General features: G+C 33.9%; 1 protein-coding gene across 4 annotated transcripts in view; it reads left to right on the forward strand.

Annotated features, from left to right (window-relative positions):
• Window positions 1-19,865, forward strand: part of LOC136039760 (peroxisomal acyl-coenzyme A oxidase 3-like) — a 66,881-nt gene that overhangs the window by 33,350 nt on the left and 13,666 nt on the right. For all 4 annotated transcript variants that reach the window (XM_065723619.1, XM_065723618.1, XM_065723616.1 and 1 more), the window contains exons 8-12: window positions 1,777-1,899; window positions 6,498-6,618; window positions 9,583-9,834; window positions 13,506-13,660; window positions 16,224-16,359. In XM_065723619.1, coding sequence (XP_065579691.1) covers window positions 1,777-1,899; window positions 6,498-6,618; window positions 9,583-9,834; window positions 13,506-13,660; window positions 16,224-16,359 — 787 coding nt within the window. The remainder of the gene's footprint in view (window positions 1-1,776; window positions 1,900-6,497; window positions 6,619-9,582; window positions 9,835-13,505; window positions 13,661-16,223; window positions 16,360-19,865) is intronic.

Consider the following 19,865-nt stretch of genomic DNA (forward strand, 5'->3'; position numbering starts at 1 on the left):
CGATGTTCTTCTTTGGGTAGCTTTAGTGATTTTCGAAAACCTTAATTGTGCCCTTAAATAGAAAGGGGATAGGAATGGATATGGTAATTATAGATATTGGCATATATAGTTGGTAGACACCTTTTTTTTTAGCGTGGCTGTAGCGTGCGTCTTTAAGCGCACGTGGTCTTGATCTTTTAACGTGCTTATTAAGACTAAGAGCTGGCGTAGACAAAGTCTTAAGAAATTAATTGTTCGGCTTCAAGAAATCAAGAGTAATGTGTTGGCACAATTCTTGCGCTTAGATTAATAATTGAGAAGAATCAGAATAATTAGAACTCTCTGGTCCTAGGTCCTATAAATGACTAACTTATCTTAGTTTTGACACTATTTTTGAAGAAGCTAAATTTCAGTTGGGGGAACAAACTGGGGCCTAGGAAGTGGTTACCTCCCTGTCCTATAGCAAATTACGCCCCTGGTCTAAATTGATACTTATCTCTTTTTAAAGCTCTCTTTGATTTGTGTCATTTAAAAAAAAACTTATGTGTTAAAAACATGATTCAAAGCAAGAATTTCACGTTAATAGAAATATTTCAATTTGGATGAATCACTCTCTTTCACCATTCTTCCTCTATCTCTCCTTATTTTTTTATACTTCACTTGTTTCTTTCATTCTTTTTGTTATACGAAAAAATACATCATCTGAAACTCGTTTAGATATCTAGAAATATACTAGAATATTTATTCTTGTTTGACTAGGTGGCTGTTCGTGAATAAAATAGTTTTTTTACTTTTAGTATATTTAGTAAAAAAATGAAAAATCTGTTGTAAAAATAGTTGATGATCTTTGTATATGAAATTCATACACGTTTCCCAGATGTGATTAGAATCTCTTAACATTATTTTGAGCTGTTACTGCTGATAAAGTGGCAGTACCTAGCCCAGTCTTTCATAAAATGGGATCGCTAGATGTCATAATATGATGTCTGTTACTTTGTAAAAGTAAATATCTCATTTTTGTTTCCTTTGAGCTGTACGTAATTAAAAACTTTAATATTGAAGCGTGGAAAATTTTCAGCAAATGAAAACCGGAAAGCAATATTAGCTTAGACCTTTGCTCAGCTGTCCTGAATGCAAGAAGAAGAAGAAAAAAATAGTAACTTTGCAAGATCTAATATTTGCGCCATCTTCTGGTTTTGCTATTCCAAAACATCATTTTGTTTAATTATTCTGCTTTCTCTTACTGCGTTATGTTTATCCAGTATGGTCTTAGAACACACTTAGCCACAAAGTGACTAGTTTAACAAAATGAGAAAACATCAAATCAATAACAGGAAGAAAAATAAGCAAACACAAGAAGAATTGCCAAATCGGCCCCCTTATAGTAACGGTACTAACCACTATAATTAAAGGGACCCAAGAAAATCATTCAAATGGCTGACTTAAATTAATTTTTGGCTGTTTAATCTCGCTAATGTGAATGAGGAGTTGTGAATGAGGTGTTCTTGTAATGAAATTAGAAAGTGTTTGTTTCAAGCTAGACATTAAACATAGTTTTGTTGATACTAAGCAGCCAAAAAAGAAGGAAATTGATGATGAAATAATTATCAAGGCTGCATTCGAGAGGGGGGGGGGTACTGAGTTTGACCCTCACCCACGAATTTTGTTTGGCTCTTAAAGACTTAACAAAAAGCCATATAAAATTACCCCCCCACCCCCACCCCACCGAACATTCAACTTGTTTGGTTATTACTTTTGTTTATTTCTATGTAAAAGTTTATTTATTTTTATTTGTAGCAAGGCAGATTGTTTCCATACATTGCAGCGATGTATGCTGGCTTCTATTTCTCTAAAACATTCCTCATCGACTTTTTCGAATTTAGACAGGCAGGAATGCTAAAAGAAGATCCAGAAAAATTGGTAAGTCTACATAAAATTTCAATCCTTTTTTCGTCACCAACTAAATTCTCAACGTTAAAACTTTTTTAGTGCTAAATCATTTTTTTTTCAAGCTAATCTGGCAAAGTTCGTAATAAGATGACGGCGAATATATTTTTCTGATTGTAGCACAATCAGAGTACAGGTACACTGTGTATAGGTACAGAATACGGTATTGGATTTTACAATCACTATCGGTCGTGCTGATCTTCGTTTCATGGCCCTTTAGCTAGAAAGTGCAACGGGGGGGGGGGGGCTAGATATCCTATGCTTTTACACACCCTTCCTGCTTACCTTCTGCTTTGTCTATGGTTAATTATGTATGTGATGGTTTGTAAATGTTGGTTTTACGACTTAGTTTTCAGGATCTTATTATTTTAACTAGTTTTTAAAGTAACTCTACCCAGCTTTTGTTTCTAATAAAATTTAAATTTTTGTATTTCAGGTCAAAAATTCAGTGAATAATTCAATTTGTATATAAATTACAAACTTAAGAGGAACACTGATCATCCTTCCAAATAACTAATGCACAACTGCACACCACTGTACATAATTTTACGAAGCCTCAACTGATAAACTTAGTTATATTAAGAAAAAAAAACGATCATATGTGGGTTTTCTAAGGCCAAACAAAAATGCTGAAAAAAAAATGAATATTTCGGGAGGACAACTGCCGCTCTTCTTCAACATGAACAAACGAATTCCAAGGGAAATGCCTAGAAAAAATATGAAAAGACAAAGAAAACGAAAACAACAGCCCGATTTGAAAGTTTTTGGATTTATTCCTAATCGTGGGTATTGGGGAGGGACTCGCCTTTGGTTGTTAGGTATTTACTTTTAATTCTTTTAATCTTGGCGTACAAAATGGTCCATTCCCGTGGCACGATTTTCATTTCATCTATAGAGGGTGCTAGAGCTTTTAATCTCTCTTCAGATGAGTTTACCCCAATTTTTTGAGGGCTCTTTAGGGCTAGTGGCTCTATATGACCACCTCTGAATAATATAATAACAGTAAACAAACAAATACACACTGCGTCCATGACCATCATTTAAAAAAAGGTGTATTTTCGTACACAGGGTCTTTAAAACCTCTATACTGCCATATTCTGAATATGATAACATAATTTTCAATTAGATCATGCGCCTTTTTGGGAATTTTCTCGTCTTATTTTCTAACATTTGAAATTTTTCTAGGGATTGCAATTTTTGATTTGTAATTTTGAACTTAATCGATTTTCTATATTTAGAATAACGCAGTTAGTGCAACGAACTATAAGTAAGGAACGATTTGGTTCAGTAGTAACTAAAACTCTAAAAAACATAGCTTTGATAACATCAGATACATCAGAAGAATTGCATTGCTCTGTAGATTTCAAATGTATAAAACCCATTAATTTGTATATTACCCATCTAAAGTTATTAGCCTGAAAAAAATTTGTCAGATTTTCAAAAAAGGAGGGAACACCCCCAAACAGTCAAGTAATCCTAAGGAAAGTCACACCATCAGAATCAGTATATCAGAGAACATGGATTGTAGAGATTTCAAGCTCCTATCAAACAGTTCATGGTAACGAACTGTAAGTAAGGAGCAACTCGGTGCAATAGTAACCGAAACTTTAAAAATAAAATTTTGATGCTCATAGATACACCAAAAGAATCGATTTTTATGCTGATTTCAAATATATAAGTTTCATTAAGTTTAATCTTACTCATCAAAGGTTCCTGCTTGAGAAAATTGGCCTTATTTTCGAAAAAAGGAGGAAACGCCCCTTAAAAGTCACAAAATCTTAATGAAATTACATCGTCAAATTCAGCGTATCAGAGAACCCTACTGTAGAAGTTTCAAGCTCCTCTCTGCAAAAACGTGGAATTTTGTATTTTTTGCGGGAAGAAAGATCACGGATCGTGTGTTTTTTTGTCAGGGGTGATTGTATCGACCCAGTGGTCCTAGAATATCGGGATAGGGCTCATTCTGACGGAAATTAAAAGTTCTAGTGCGCTTTTTAAGTGACCAAAAACATTAGAGGGCAACTGGATCTTCTCATACGCCCATTTTTTCCCGAAAATGACGTGGTCAAAACTTTGGGATCGCCATTTTGTTCAGTATAGCTGAAAGATTAAATAATTATTTCTTTAGTTGTAAAATAACTCTCCAGCCACAGTCCATGGGAAGAGGCCTGTAAGTTATGAAGCTCGCCCATTGTTTAAGTGTAGTATGTGTTATGGGGAAGTATACAACCATTTTTTTCAGGGGAAGGGGGTTGTGTTTAGGGCGGATTTCTATGGAGTAAATCTTCCTTGGGAGGGAAACTTCTAGGGAGTGAATATTCCCGGGTAAATTTTACACTTTGGGGTCTCGACAGAAGTACTACACGAAATTCTTTGTAATTGTCTTATATTTTCTTTACAAATTTTTTATGTGGAGATGTTACGGGGGAATTATCCAGGGGCTTTTTTCCGCGTGTTTTGTTTTCTGGGAAATAATTTCAATGGAAATAGGCATTTCTGAAGTGGAAAAACCGATTTGAAATTGAAGTCTTACTCAAATGAAAGAATGCCAAGGAGGATTTTCCAGGTGGAATCGCCCGCAAGCAATTTTACAGGGAGGGGGGGATTCTCAGCGAGGATGGAATTATCTGGAGGAAATTTGACGAGAGGTGGGTGCACTTTACGTTGGATGAAATATACACGAAGAAGTTTCCCGTGAGATGGATGTGTATATTTCATAGAGGGTGAGCCGGATTTACCGGCAATATTTGAAAAATGAACAGAAATTATTCCATATACGAAGGGTTGCCCCCTCTTTAATACCTTACGTTAAAGTTAATTTTTTTCCTAAAATTGAAACGCGAGGACTGTTTAATTACAAGAAGCTTTTTTAAAAGTACTAACAGCTTTAGCGTCAAAAGCAAGGAATCTACGAGGACGCAACCCTTCATTTATGGAATAAATCTGCCAAAATTAATATGCAAATTGTGTTCTAATTTTTATGTACTTTGAGCCAAATTCGAATCTGCATTATTTGAAAAACGTTCAGAAATTAAATAAAAAAACAAGTTCACTCTTTACGCTAAAGTTTTTATTGTTTTAAAAAGTATAGTGGTGATAAAGAGTCAAACTTCAGCGTAAAGAGCGAGGCGTTGAGGAGGGGACAGTCCCTTCCATATGCGGATTAATTTCTGTTCTTTTTGAGTTTTAATGTCGCTCCTTACTTTCAGTAAAAAGAAATAGTTTTTTTTCCTTTAATATTAAAAAAGGTAGAATTTTGTATTTTTGTTGCCAGAAGAAATACCACGGATGTGTGTTTATTTTTTTTCCCTATTGTTGATCGTATCAAACCAGTGATCCTGGAATACCAACAGAGAGCTTATTCTACCGAAAAGCAAAAAATTCTTTTACTATTCTTAAGTGACCAAAAGACTGGAGGGCAACCAGTCCCCCTCTCACGCCTCTTTTTCCCAAAGACATCCGACCGTTATTTTTGAGATAGCCATTTGATTGAGCATAGTTGAAAGGTCTTATAACTGAGCCTTTGGGGATGACATGACCTCCATAGTCCCTAGGGAGGGAGCCGTAAGTTATGCAATTTGCCCATTGTCCGCACATAGTATTTGTTATTGGAGATATTTTCTTGGGGGTTATATCAGATTTTTTTTGATTTTTTTTTTTTTTGGGGGGGGGGGGTCTGGTGAATTTTCAATGTAGAGGAAGGTCTACGGGGGAATTTTCCAATGTAAATTTTACACGGTGGGAGAGGGGAGATTCTATGGCGTGATTTGAAAAATGATCAGGAATTACGTTTAAGAAAACAAGTTTTTTATCTGCTGGAAGTAAGGAGCAAAATTAAAACTTAAAACGAAAAGGAATGATCCGTTTATGGAGTTGGGGGGGGGGGCTTTCCCTTCTTGGACCCTCGCTATTTACGTTAAAATTTGACTTTTTTTCACAGTTCTTCAAGAAAGACTGTTCAAACGCAAGGCCTTTGAATTTGAATGAAAAATACTTCTTAAAGAACTTTGACTCTGGCGTAAAGAGTGAAGGTTGAGGAAGGGTCGCCCTTCCTTCTTATACGGAATAACTACTCTTTGTTCTAAGTTTTAATGTCTCTCCTTACTTTCAGTTGAAAAAACTTATTTTTTTATCGAATCATCGTAACAACTTGGTTTTTCTGATGTATATATTGTTGGCAAAAAACCTTTTTTTTCAGAGTTTCGGTTACTATAAGCACAAGTCGCTCTTTATGTACTCTTTTTTTCTTTTCTTTTTTATCGTGAAATGTATGAATTTTTTTTTAAAGGTTTTAAAGGCACTTAAAAGTTTTAAGTTGCAGATTCAGTTTTTCCATAGAAACTTACCAATAAAACCACTAACTGTTCAAAAAAAAAAAAAAACCGTCATCAACCTCAAAAGCTGCTTAGTAGAATCCTAAAGTCATCTACTGTTTAGATTTTATTTGTATTGGTGGCAGTTGCAAGTAGAACCACTGCTTTTGAGAAATGTCATTTTGAGCCCGCTTCTATCCAGTTTTTTATTTATTTGCCTTGGTTTATGATAAGTGAATTATATTTGTATTTATTTAGGCTTTTATGGGAGCTGAGATTCACGCTTTATCCTCCGCTGCTAAACCGCTTGCCGGCTGGCTTGCAAGAGACGCTATTCAGGAGTCTAGAGAAGCTTGTGGTGGGCATGGATATTTATCAGGTACATTTTCTCGTTGTGTTAGGATTATATGTGTATTAAAAAAGAATGCCACCTTGAATTAATAACTAATTAATTAATATTGATTGAATCCTTTTTAATTGACTAACCAAGTTTTGATTTTAATGACCCAATAATCTGGTGATCTGTGTTTCTTTTACGAATATGGAAATTAAGTGCTTAATTATATGGTACTTGTTTACATTTATTTCAGAATAAATGTATTTATAGATTTATACTTCTTTAGATATAATGTGATTAATGAAATATAATCATATATAATAATATAATTAAGTATAATTTAATAAATACATTTATATAAGAATAAACGTATTAAGTACATTTGGTATGAAGTTAGCTTCTGAAGGGTTAACTTCTTCCTAAAAAGTTCATGGCGAAGCAATCACTAAGCTACAAAACGAAGTTAAGGACCTCCAGCTATAAGCGAACCAGTCCTAAGATAACCCCAGCCAGGGACTCTTAAAAAATAAAGCCCTGAGCGTAGAAAATACTGACCGACAAAGTAACATCATAGCCTGGAACCTAAAATATTCGTCGAAAGAAGAGGGCGTGGAAAAAACTGGTTAACTATTGCGGAAATTACATATTCAATGTGAATTCCTGGTCATTGAATTATATAAAAAATTCACTAAAATCTGACTCCACAAATTTAAGGACAAGTTTCCGATTCTGTAAGCAGACAAACTACTTCGCGATCGAGTTTTTAGGGAAAACGCCTTCATGGATAATTGTCCGATATTTTCTAAAGTGTATTTATCCGATGATGGGAGCAAGTCTGTGCGAGATATCCGCTCATCCCTCTTGAAGAAGAAAAGTGAGGTTAAAGAAATGGATTTCAGGCTTGGATTCCACCAGTAGTCCCACCAATCCTAGGCTATATCGACGAAGTTGGAGAGAAGAATAAGCTGAATTGGTTCCGAGTCCAAATTGAACAAATTTATTTTTTCCTTTTGAATAAGTCCAAATTGATTTTTTTCAAATTGACTAAATTGACTTTTTCCTTTTGAATAAGTCCAGATTGACTTTTTCAAGTTGACCAAATTGACTTTTTCCTTTGTGTGGTCAATTAACGTTACTTAGCTGAGAAGTAGATCACAGAAGCTCGTAGCTGAATGCCATGACATCTTCCGTGAGAATAAACCGATTTAGTGTGAGTTTAATGCTTTTAGTTTTCTGTGGGAGAGGCATGGGGGTACTCCTTGGTGTGAGGTCAATACATGGTAATGGTTAGTCAAGCTCATGTGATCCCTGTATCTAGGCTGGAAGAATGTGAAAGAAATTTAGCCCTTTTTAGTAATTTGTTCCAAACGTCCCTAGCCCATGATAATAATGAAATTTTAAACTGTTTTTTATTTCCCCCCTCCCCCCAATTAAGTATTTGTTTTCTCATGAAACAGTTCGTAAAAACCCAAATACGAGGAGAGTATCTTTTTGGAACTGTGGAGGGTGGAGGGTGGAGCGGGCAAGGTGCAATTGAAATTTTTTTATTTGAACCGGGTACGAATATTCTTGGAATTTGTGAAACATTTTTAGATGAAAATTCGGCAAATAAAATTAATATTTGCGATTTCCAGTTTTTTCTTGAAAATTTGTTTTTTATACATTTTTCTTACGTTTTTATGAGTCGGACAAAATTTTGATTCAGCTTTGATTTTGACAAAGTAAAATAAAAAAGAGTTTGTTTTACAATTCATGCGAATAAAACACTCTTTGTTCTGGGTTGTGTTCTCACCTTTTTCTGCACAGTTATCATACTTATACTCTTAAAATTGTTCTTAATTTTGGTCTTAAAATATAACGAGCTATTCTCTAGTCAAATTATTTTCTTATTGTACAAAACTGTGGGCAAAAATAATTGAATTTTAATCTATTCACTTGCTTGATTTTAGCAGAAAAATGAATGAATTCAGTTGCTGTATATTTTCCCATTAAGATTTATTAAGATTTAAGTTTGAATCAAAGGTATAATATAAGGTCTAAGTATTATATAAGGTCTAAGACAAAGAGAACGGGAAAATCATAAGAGCTGGATCTTCGCCGACTTAACGTGGGAGGATGGGTATTAAAAAGTGCCAGTGTCCCTTAATTTTGTGTCCGATGACATCATAAAATAAAAATAAATATTTGAATATTTGATGTAATTAATGCACAATTTATTAGGATTAAAGCTGATATCTCCTTCTAAGTAATAATCAGCCAGTATTTTTTATTTTAAAGAATTATTTAAGTCAAATCGAGTCCGCATAAGATAGGCTTGCGTTAGCTTTGGAACATGTTTATGTTGGCTATTTGAATTTATGCTTGTCAACCCGCTAGGGACAGGATTCTGTTTTTTAACCCTCCAACCTTCTAAAATTTGAAGTACCTGGAAATATAAGTATGCACCAGTTTAGTCAAACAAAATAACCAGACGCTAGATGGTGATAGTGATTTTCCTTTTTGACGGTTGCGTCTGTTTCCACCCTGTAATTCATTGAGTTAAATTTTAGTAAAATTCAGGTTAGGTTTAATTTAGAGTTGATTCAGGTTGTTTCAGATGCACACCAAATCCGAAAATGATTATTTTTCAGACTTCACGTTCCGTATGCATGTTTTGTATGTTACTTCTCTGCAGGTCTACAAGTTACCGTATCAACATGCAACGCTTCAATCCTCACTATCAATTGACAATATAAAGCTTGCTTTATCCATTAATTGAATTATATCTTTGAAAATTACTTTTTTTTAAAAGTGTTTAAAACTAGCGAAAATAGGAGGATATTGCTATTTTGATACAAGTTTAGATCGTTTTTTAAGGAACGGTCTAATTAGCTCAATAATTATGTCCCAATGAACTGATAGGTCTGAGATTAATAAATCAATCATGTAATTAACTTCTCCTTTCAGTGCCGGTTATAACTGTAAGCTTTTTTTTCTATATAAATTTAATTTAATGCTTACTTTCAGTGTCTGGTTTCAAGGCTCTACGTGATGATAATGATGCCAACTGTACATACGAAGGAGATAATAATGTTCTCCTCCAACAATCTGCAAACTGGCTTCTTTCTCTGTGGAATGATATCGTTAAGGACCAACACCAGTCCATAGACATGGAAGCCAGATCGCCATTTAATAGTGCCAGATTCCTGAAGGGCTATTCTGATATATTAATGTACAAAGTTGGCTCTCTACCTGAGGAAGGATGGATGTGCCCAAGAGGTACCAGAATGCCTTTTTCTTGTTTTTTGTCTCTTAAAAAATAACGCATTAAGAGGGCACTTTGGTCAAGTCTTTTGTATTTCTTGGGGTTTTATTGTCTAAGATCTTGATTAACTCTTAAATTGATATGGATATCCTCTGAAAGTATTATTAATAACTAAATTATTTTCAGATTTAAACTATTAATTATCTCCTAATTATCAGCTAATCATTAAGTAACTGTTTTTGCAATTACTTTCTCTTACGATTTTTCGCAATTTTTTTTAGAAGCTAATATGACTAAGTCCATGCTAACATGCACTCAAGAACCTTGTTTATGCTCTGGTACATAAGCACACACTAAACATTCTGAATTTGTTTGTATAAATATGTACAACATTTGCCCTTAATTTTACAATTTTAAATTTTCTAAGGGTTCAGCGTCAAAAATTTGATTAATCCTGAAATCTATATTGTCACAATTTCCTCTGTAAGTATTATCACCAGCGAAAATACATCAGTTCAAAATAGGAATGAAACCTTTTAATACACAGTGAATCAAATATAAAATTTTAACTGAATTTTTCGGACACATATACAGTGTGTATACAGTTTGGACCAATGGTATACAGTTTTGTTTTTTTACAGTTTATTTTTATTAAATGAAATATTCTCTTCTGGCTGGGTTCAGTAATTGAAATTTTTTATTTGGTTGATATTTAAGTTTCAGTAATTAATAATGCATGGCCTGTCGTCGGTTACTTTATGGTTTACCCTGGACCGTAGTTTCACCCGTTACTCAGAGGCTCCTGGTAGTATTAAGGAGCCATACGTAAATAATTCCTTCGACCACTCTGCCTTTTCATTTACAATTAAAACGAAAACAGATTAATAATGAGTAACATTTCTTTATAAGACAGCAAAATTAATTACTGTCTTGTTAAGAAAATTTACCTGTTATTGATTTATGTTCGTTTAACTGCAAGAAGGAGCCACCAATCATTCCTCAAATTTGTTGCTGTACCCGTGTCCCGCCATTGAGCTGGTATGCGGTGTGGAGGTTTGGCAAATCATTTTGATAAGTATGCCTTGGGGTTTTTCTCGTTCGATCTCTACGCGTAGATCCTTGTGGTTGCGGAACAGGGTTGCCACCCCTCGTGAATTACCAATTATAGTGATTGTTTATATGGTCTAAACGGAAAAAATCACTAAATCAGTGGATAAATAACTAGACTATTGAAGAGAATCACTAAATCAAGCAAAAAGTCACTAAAATCTATTGATTTTTTCTTTTACCGGGTGCTAAACCTGTGTGAGCATTGTGTTACATTTGGGATTATCTAGTCATCCACTTATAGAACATTATAGCACCACAATCGGTAGACTTTATGGTACTTGATATAATAGGTTAGCCTGTCTTCTTGCGGATGGTTTGATTTGTTATCCTCTGCAGTCAATGGATATTCATGTATGTAGTAGTTGTTACACCAACGAAGTGGTACTCCCAACGAAATGGTAGATCTAGCTAGAATTCCTTGTCTAAACACATGTGTCTGAAAAAGCACTTGTTTGGACATGGTACTACAACTTGAAATAAGATATTCTTTATTGGAAGGAATTGGAATCGTAGAATCAAATTTCAAAGCTATGTATAACTTCTTTCTGTTGAGTACGGAAATTTAGAGTTAACGTGGGGGGGGGGGCTTTGGACACAGGTCACAGCTGTCCGGGTAGACACGTCTCTGGGCAAGGAAATCTAGCTATACATAAATGTGAATAGCGTTTGAAGGAAGCAGTTAGTTTCATTTTCGAATTTCTTTTGTGCTATTGGAATTTCGTCCGACTATTATTATAGTAATTCTGATATTTTTTTCAGATTGGGAAAAACGCTTTCTTTGTGTTTTTTTGTCATTAAACAAGGCTTTTGCCACGTGTCTGGGTAAAGAGTCTAGCTTGTCATAAATTTGAATACTGCTTAATGGAAGCAGTGTGTTCCGCTTTCGAATTTCTCTTCTAATTTTAAAATTTTGTCTGATTATTTTTATGATACTCCTTATTTTTGTCTTATCACGAAAAAACACTTTGTATATTTGTTTTATATTAGAAACTGGTTTTGAGAAGGGCAATGTAAAAAAGCATTTTTCTGTAAGTCTAAAAAAAAAATTCCAGTACCCAAAGTCTGCTGTAAATTGTCACTAATTATGTTAAATTACTATTATATTATTAGCTACAAGTACAAACTAATCAAGAAATAATTTTAAAACTCATAAATATTTATAATACCTCGTCATTATTGGAGCGCACTTAAAAAAAAAATTATACATGCTCGATTATTCAGATGATTGGTTACTTTAAATGAGATCCATTTAACCTTGCTTGGCTAAAAATAGTAATTAATCTCAAAAATGGAAATAAAATGAAACATATATTGTTATTCTATAATAATTGGGATTAATAAAAATATAAAAATATGAACACATTACTGTTAACATATGCAATCCTAGACAAAATACAAACGCGTAGTGATCATTATATATTATTACCTAGGTTTAATTGAATTATATTTTATGAATTATTAAGTGAAATTACTGCTAAATACGACATTTACCAAACAAATGAATAGGAGAAATATTTCCACTTAGGTAACTTGCGCAGTTTATGCTAAATTTTAAACATACAAAATATTTCACATTTTTTAAATTTCGAGAATCTCAAAATTTAACATGAAACTAAATATGTCTGTAAAGGGAAATATTCAACATTAACATATTTATTACATACTTTGAGATTTTAGAATAGCTCTTATGGATAGCGTTTCTTCCTTTCTTTCTTAATAATAAATGGTAATCTCAAGAAAAAAAAATTATCTCCTAGCTCTATTAACTCCAAATAGAGTTTTTATCTACTACTTAATCCAAAGGGTGCCTCAGAAAGAACGTCAAATTTGAAAACCACTTATTTTTATTTTTTGTTGTTGGCAACATTGTTTTTGCACGTTTTATTATCACTGACAATTGGGGCTACGTTTTTACACTTTGTTTTCTGGGTTAATATTGTTGATATATAGTTATGGAATTCGGTTTATAGAAGATTCATATCCGGTGTTCTTTTAAGAGATCCTTTACTTTCAAATTAATTATTCTATTTAATAGGCCAAATTCTACTAATATACTAACCAGAACTCTATAATTTATAAAGTCTTCGTGCATTTGCAAAGCAATTGATCATAAGGAAATTTAATAACCACACTCTATCATTTTAAAAAGCCTTCGTGAATTTGAAAAGAAAAAATCCAAAATCAAATTTAATAACAAAAATCAATCATTTTAGAAAGTCTTTGTACATTTGTGAAGCAAATATATATCATTTTAAAAAGTCCTCGTGGATTTGAAAAGAAAATACGCAAAATCAAATTTAATAACCAAAATCAATCATTTTAGAAAGTCTGTGTACATTTGTGAAACAAATATATATCATTTTAAAAAGCCCTCGTGAATTTGAAAAAAAAAATATACAAAATCAAATTTAATACCCAAAATCAATCATTTTATAAAGTCTTTGTGCATTTGCGAAGCAAATATTTAAAAGGAATGGAAATTTAACGAACAAAAATGTATCATTTTTGAAAGTCTTTATGCATTTTCGAACCAAATATTTAAAAGGAAATTTAATAAACAAAATTGTCATTTTAGAAAGCCTTCGTGCATTTGAGTTCCTTATTTGCTACTTGTGTAAATCTACAGCTGAGAAGATTAAAAAGTTAGAATCCACTGGAATGGATGATTTCACGGTGAAGAACGAATCCCGCACTTTCTTCGCTTCGGCATTGGCAAGGAGCTATGTTGAAGTAACATTTTTTTGTTTATTTATTTCAAATTATATTTAAAAGATTTAGCATAGAAGATGAAAATATATGTACAACAAAATTATATATTAATTTTAGAAGGTTCTGCGTAGTTTTTTTTTTTTTTTTTTTTTTTTTTTTTTTTTTTTTTTTTTTTTTTTTTTTTTTTAGGAGCCTAAAGAAAAAACGCCTTTTATTAAAAATGTTGCCGCTTAGTGAAGTTCAGCGATAGTCAAGTTAGAAAGTTGATTTAAGAATTTTTTTCAATTCTGAAAGTATTTACAGCAAGTGGCAATTTGAACTCTTAATGAATGTATTTAGAGTAGGTATGGAATTTCTGATATTTTTCGAAATTAGCACATTTGTTTTACAAGCGTCAAGAAAACATTGTGAGCTTTCTACGTCATTGCGTAGTTTTTTTTAGGAGCCTAAAGATGCGAAAAAAACGCCCTTTATTAAGAATATTGCCGCTTAGTAAAGTTCATCGATAGTCAAGTTAGAAAGTTCATTTAAGAATTATTTTTTCAATTCTGAAAGTATTTCCAGCAAGTGGCAATTTGAACTCTTAATGAATATATTTAGACTAGGTACGGAATTTTTTATATTTTTCGGAATTAGCACATTTGTTTTGCAAGCGTCAAGAAAACATTGTGAGCTTTCTACGTCATTGCGTAGTCTAAGTAGTTTAATTGTCCCTCCTTCAGTCTTTGCTTTCCTTTCACTCTCTACAAGGGATTGAAATATAATATTACTAAATCTGATACTTTTTCCAGGTTCATGAACGAGGGTAGCCCCTTTAAAGCCTGCTACTTCTTGTACAAATTCGTCGCTCGGGGAAAGTTTGTCAAAAGATGACACCCTGGCAAACGCAGTTCCTCCATGCCACCTTTTTAAAGCTTCTTTTTGGCTAACCCTAACTAGTTCTAAGTCATTAAATATGATGTTTTCTAATTTCTAATTCATCATTATTAATTTCTAAATCATTAATTACATATTAACTAAATTAATTATAAGTAATTCTTGCTAATTATGATGCTTTCGCGTAGTCATTGGCTCCTGTCCTTTCCAAGCCCATCCTATGCACTTCTCAGTATAGCCTGTCAAGGGAGACGGGTCTTGTCTACCTTAAGTACGTTGTCAACCCCGGTTGTAGGATATCATTTTAAAATTAATGTTTTCAACGAAATAAATGGCGGTATCAAAATTTGAAAGCAACGGGAATGAAATGAAATGAATAACCTAACTTAAAACCAACAGAAACTTCTATGGATGTACAGAAGATAGCCAAAAAAAAAAACAGAAATTAAAACAACAGAAACTTCTATGGATGAACAGAAGATAGCCAAAAAAAGCAGAAATTACACCAAGCTATAAAATAAAACTTGGCCGTTTTAAAATCGCAGCGTGGTATCAATACAAGTACGATTATTTTTTAGTATGTCCACTCCTTCTGTAAACTACTCTAAGGTGTAGAAAATTGCGTAAAGACAAGTCTACATCTGTTGTATGTAGATAAATCTAAGTAATAAATCTTTCTGTAATCTTGGTTTGAGTTTGATTTTCTTTTAAGATTAAATTGATAATAATTATATATATTATTGATGAAATAAATGGATCCTTTTACCAGGAATCTTTGTCGCTTAAAATTTACTTAGCGAATCAAAGTTACCACAAATAATTAGAGTGTCGGTGTACCCAGAAATTTTTCTAGTGGCTTCAGTGTTATTTGTGCTGTGCTGGAAACAACGGTAAATTCCAAAAATGTTTCTTCTTTTTTTCTTTAATTTGAAAAAAAATCTTCTAGTGTTTAGGAAAGTTACTTTTTGATACCAGTCTGTTTTTCACAATTAACTTTCTCGTTCAAGTTTGATGTGCGGCACAAGTTTCATTAGTGTTTTCTTCATCTTAAATCTATTCTTATTATTATTAATAAATGGTAATTATTAATAAATAATTATTCTTATTTTTGTTAATAAATGATAAAGAATAAATCTATTCATGATGTATAGAGAATCAGTTGCCTAAAAAAACTGTCAATTTAAGCAGTCCTTTTCTTTTTTTGTAAAGCGTAAATGACGTTTAATATCAGTCAGTAGAACAAATCTTTAAATTTAAGTAACTGTTCAGTTGAACAAATCTTTCGATTTCAGTAACTGTTCAGTTGAACAAATCTTTCGATTTCAGTAACTTATTTAGTATGCTTTTAGGTGCTTGAAACGAACGTTCAAACTTGCGGTTAGTATCTTCAAAAACCATTCAAGGCCAACGGACGCCATTTTGGGCCTACAAATAATTTGTATCGCTACCAATAGTTTCATCCACAACAATTTTGAAAACTAAGTCCAATTACATCTAAGCAGCCAACGTCCGTAGAGGAGGGCAAGAAATACCCCCCCCCCCCAAAGATTTGTCTGAAGTACCACCCGGAGTTATAGAAAAGTAGTCTACGCTGCTTGTACTTCTGCGGCAGGGTCAACCTTTATGTAAAACACAATTCAAAAAGTAATGTATTTTTTATGAAATAATGGTGGTAAATTTAAAATAGAACTTGCCGATTTTGTTTTAGTATGTTTTCCTTCAACGTCTGGTATTTTTATCTGAAAACTCAGAGGTGGCAGTAGAGCTGAGGAATGTTCTCGGTAAGCTGGCAGCATTGTATGGCACTTGGTCACTGGAAAAATATTCAGCTACGTTGTATGAAGGTATATTCTCCGGTTCATATTTCTTTTCAATTTAATAAGCTATTTTATGTTCCTTAGTTTATTCATATTCCTTGTTGTTACGAAATCATTTTTTCAAACCAAACACACAAGATGATGAATAATCCATCGATTCTGATTCTGGGGGTTAATAGGGTGGAAATTATCATTTCGCTTTACTGGATAAATTATCCTTGGAGGATCAAGCTAAATAGTTTTAGACTTAATATAGTCTTGTATAATAAATTTTACTTGTACACTCACATACTTTGTAGAAAAGGCATATGTTAGTAAACCTATTGTTGAATAACGAGTGTTTTAATCAATGCGTTTCTTTTATGAAATTAAAATAGGAATATTAGTCATTTAAGTCCTTACAACGTAAGGTACTCCTTACCCATAAGAACAAGTTAAATAAGAACCCGTCTGCCCGGGTGTAATTTCAAAATGCACTCAGCGGTATTTCAAGAGATGTCGAATTGCAAATGTGACAAAGTGGAAAAATGTGACAAAGTGTGAAAAGTGTGACGAATTTGCAAAGTTTTAAGTGAACGAAGATACAACTTATGCAACGTTCCATTTCTGATGTGTAAGAACGAGTATTCAGAAAAAAAAATGATATTATGACGAATATGACAGAGATCGGATATGAAATCAAAATTAATTGCGGATTAATCATGACAAGGCAAAGATTAATGCATCAAATTATTAAACATCGTCTATAGTAAATTTCAAACTTAAAATAGTAAAAAGACATGGCTTCTAAGCTATGGAGTATTTAGTATCCTCTCTGTCTCTCTTAATTTTTCCACAGCAATTTAGATACCTGTTATTTTGTTGCCAGCTTGGGACTATTTCTAAGTAAATTATGGATCTTTCTACTCAAAAAAAAGATCGTAAGTTGGCATTTTTAATATGACATTCAAAATGCCGATATTTGTAAAAAACTAAATTTTTTATACTGAAAACTCGTTCTGATATATTAGAAATTTTATTCTATATTGCAACGTTGCATAAGTTGTATCTTTGTTCACTTACAAATTTGCAAATTGGTCACTTTTTTCACAGTTTGTCACATTTGCAATTTGACATTTACAATGTTATGTATTTAAATTGACATTTTTCTATGTAACATCTTAATTAACTAAGGCTTAGATGCCATTGAGTGTCTTGAATACCGGTTTCAAATTCATGCAATATATCTTATCTTTTCCTTTAAATTTAAACCAATAAAAAAAGAATTAGATGGGAGGTCATTTACCTTCCATCTAATAGAATTTTTTATACTTTGAAATTGCTGTTAAGTTCTGGTGAATTTAACATCCTAAGAAATGGTGTTTTATGGTATTTAGAGTTTGTATGGATTGTTAAGCTACATGAGACATACACAGTCTATTAAATAAATAAATAACTTTATTCCTCACGCCTCTCAATACAAAATTTCTACACAACTGACTCCTTTTTAAAAGAAAAATGTTATGGCAGGGCGAAGAGCGGATCGACTGCGGCACGATTTCCATTTAAAGTCGTCCTACGTTAAAAGTCTCGAGATATGGTATGTTTAGGATGTTGGAGAAGGCTTCCAGTGATTTCATCTTTTCTACTGGGAATGGTAGTTTGTTCCAGATCCTGATGACCCGGGGTATGAACGAATGATGGTAAGAATTAGATCTTGCAATCTTCATCTTCACGGGCTCCAATTGCAGACTGTGCGATCTTGTGTTGCTTTGGGGTCTTTTTTGAACAAGCTTGTCTTTTACGTTCCCAAAATTCTCATGAACTATCTTGAAGAGGGTTTTTAAGTCTAAGATCGTTCTTCTTGTCTCAAGTTTATGGAGAGTGAGCCTTCTAAGAGCTTCGTCATACGGAAGGTTTCTGAATCCTTGAAGTCCTTTTACAAAGCTTTTCTGGACCCGTTTTATTCTGTCAATATCCTTTTTGAGATATGGCGACCAGATGACAGTGGCATATTCAAGCTGTGGCCTGACATAGCTTGTGTATGCTGATATCTTTGAGTGATTGTCAAGGTATCGTAGGGATTGACTGAGTAGCCAGAGAGTATTCGACGCTTTACGCACAACCAGGCCGATATGCTTTTCTGGTTTGAGGTCCAAGCTCAGAATTACACCTAGGTCCTTTTCACAGGTAGATTTTGTCAGGTGGATACCTTTCATTTTGTATGAGTATATCGGATTTTGGCGGCCAAGATGGACGACAGAGCATTTTGCTAAATTTGGTGAGTTGCCATTCTTCGAGCTTCTCTGTCAAGGCATCCAAGTCGCTTTGGATTTGTGATGATGCACTAGCTTCTCCCAGGAGCTTCGTATCGTGTGCAAACAGGCCGAAGTCGGTTTGGGAAATGGCATTTATGCAAATGTCTATGTACATGACGAACAAGACTGGGCCGAGAACACTACCTTGTGGGACGCCACTGGTTGCATCTGTCCATGTGGATAGTGTGTCTGCAACCTTGACTGCTATTTTTCTATCATTCAGGTACGCTGAGAGCCAATTTTTTAGCTGTCCCTTGATTCCATAGATTTCTAGGCAGTGGATGAGTTTTCGCAAGGATATTCGGTCGAAGGCCTTAAGTAGATCGATTAGGATAATATCTATTGGAATCCCACGGTCAAGGGTAGACTGGATGTAGTCGTGTATCACTACTAGTTGGGAAACAGTAGAACGATTTTTACGGAAGCCATGCTGATGATCTGAGATGAGGTTGTTCAATTCGAGGTGCGAGTTTAACTTTTCCACTATGACCCTTTCCATGATTTTCAGGAAAGGTGAAGTAAGGCTGATCGGGCGATACTTCTCCGGGTCACTCCGCTTCCCTTTTCCTTTGAAAATAGGTGTTACATGGGATAGCATCCAGGAAGTAGGAAACTTGCATTGCTCGAATGAGATTTGGAAAAGTAATGCCAGAGGTTCAAATAGCTGGTCTCTCACTTCTTTCAGGATGAAGGACGGGATACCATCAGGATTGAGTGCTTTAGACGCTTTCATGCCCTTCATTGCTCTTAGAACACTTCCTGGCGTGAAGCCAATGCTGTGGATCTCGCTTCCTGGGTGTGAGTCTTGGAGTTGAGGTAAATAGCCATCGTCAATAGTGAACGTGCTGGTGAAGAATTTTACAAGAGCATTCGCCTTATCTAGGCTAGTGCTATGGACCACATCACTTCGATCTATTAGTGTTGGTAGTTTCTGTTGCTCACCTAGCTTGCGTTTGCACAGATTGTGGAAATCGCTTTTTGTTCTTATTTTCTGGAATTCTTCTCGTTCGCAATCTTTGTTGTAGTTTCTGATAGCTTTTCTACATTTTGAGCTGAGTTTTTGAAGCTTGGCGAGTCTACTTATGCTTCCAGAGGCTTTGTAATCCCTGTATGACTTCTTCCGGTCCCTGATGAGCTTTCTTATGTGCTTGGGAAGGAATATCCTTTTGCCAATGTGTTTGTTGTTCCTGAATGGTGTGGTTTGAGTGACGGCTCGGTGAAGTATGCCATAGAAAA

Source organism: Artemia franciscana, chromosome 20, assembly GCF_032884065.1.
Source record: "Artemia franciscana chromosome 20, ASM3288406v1, whole genome shotgun sequence".
Classification (NCBI taxonomy): Eukaryota; Metazoa; Arthropoda; class Branchiopoda; order Anostraca; family Artemiidae; genus Artemia; species Artemia franciscana.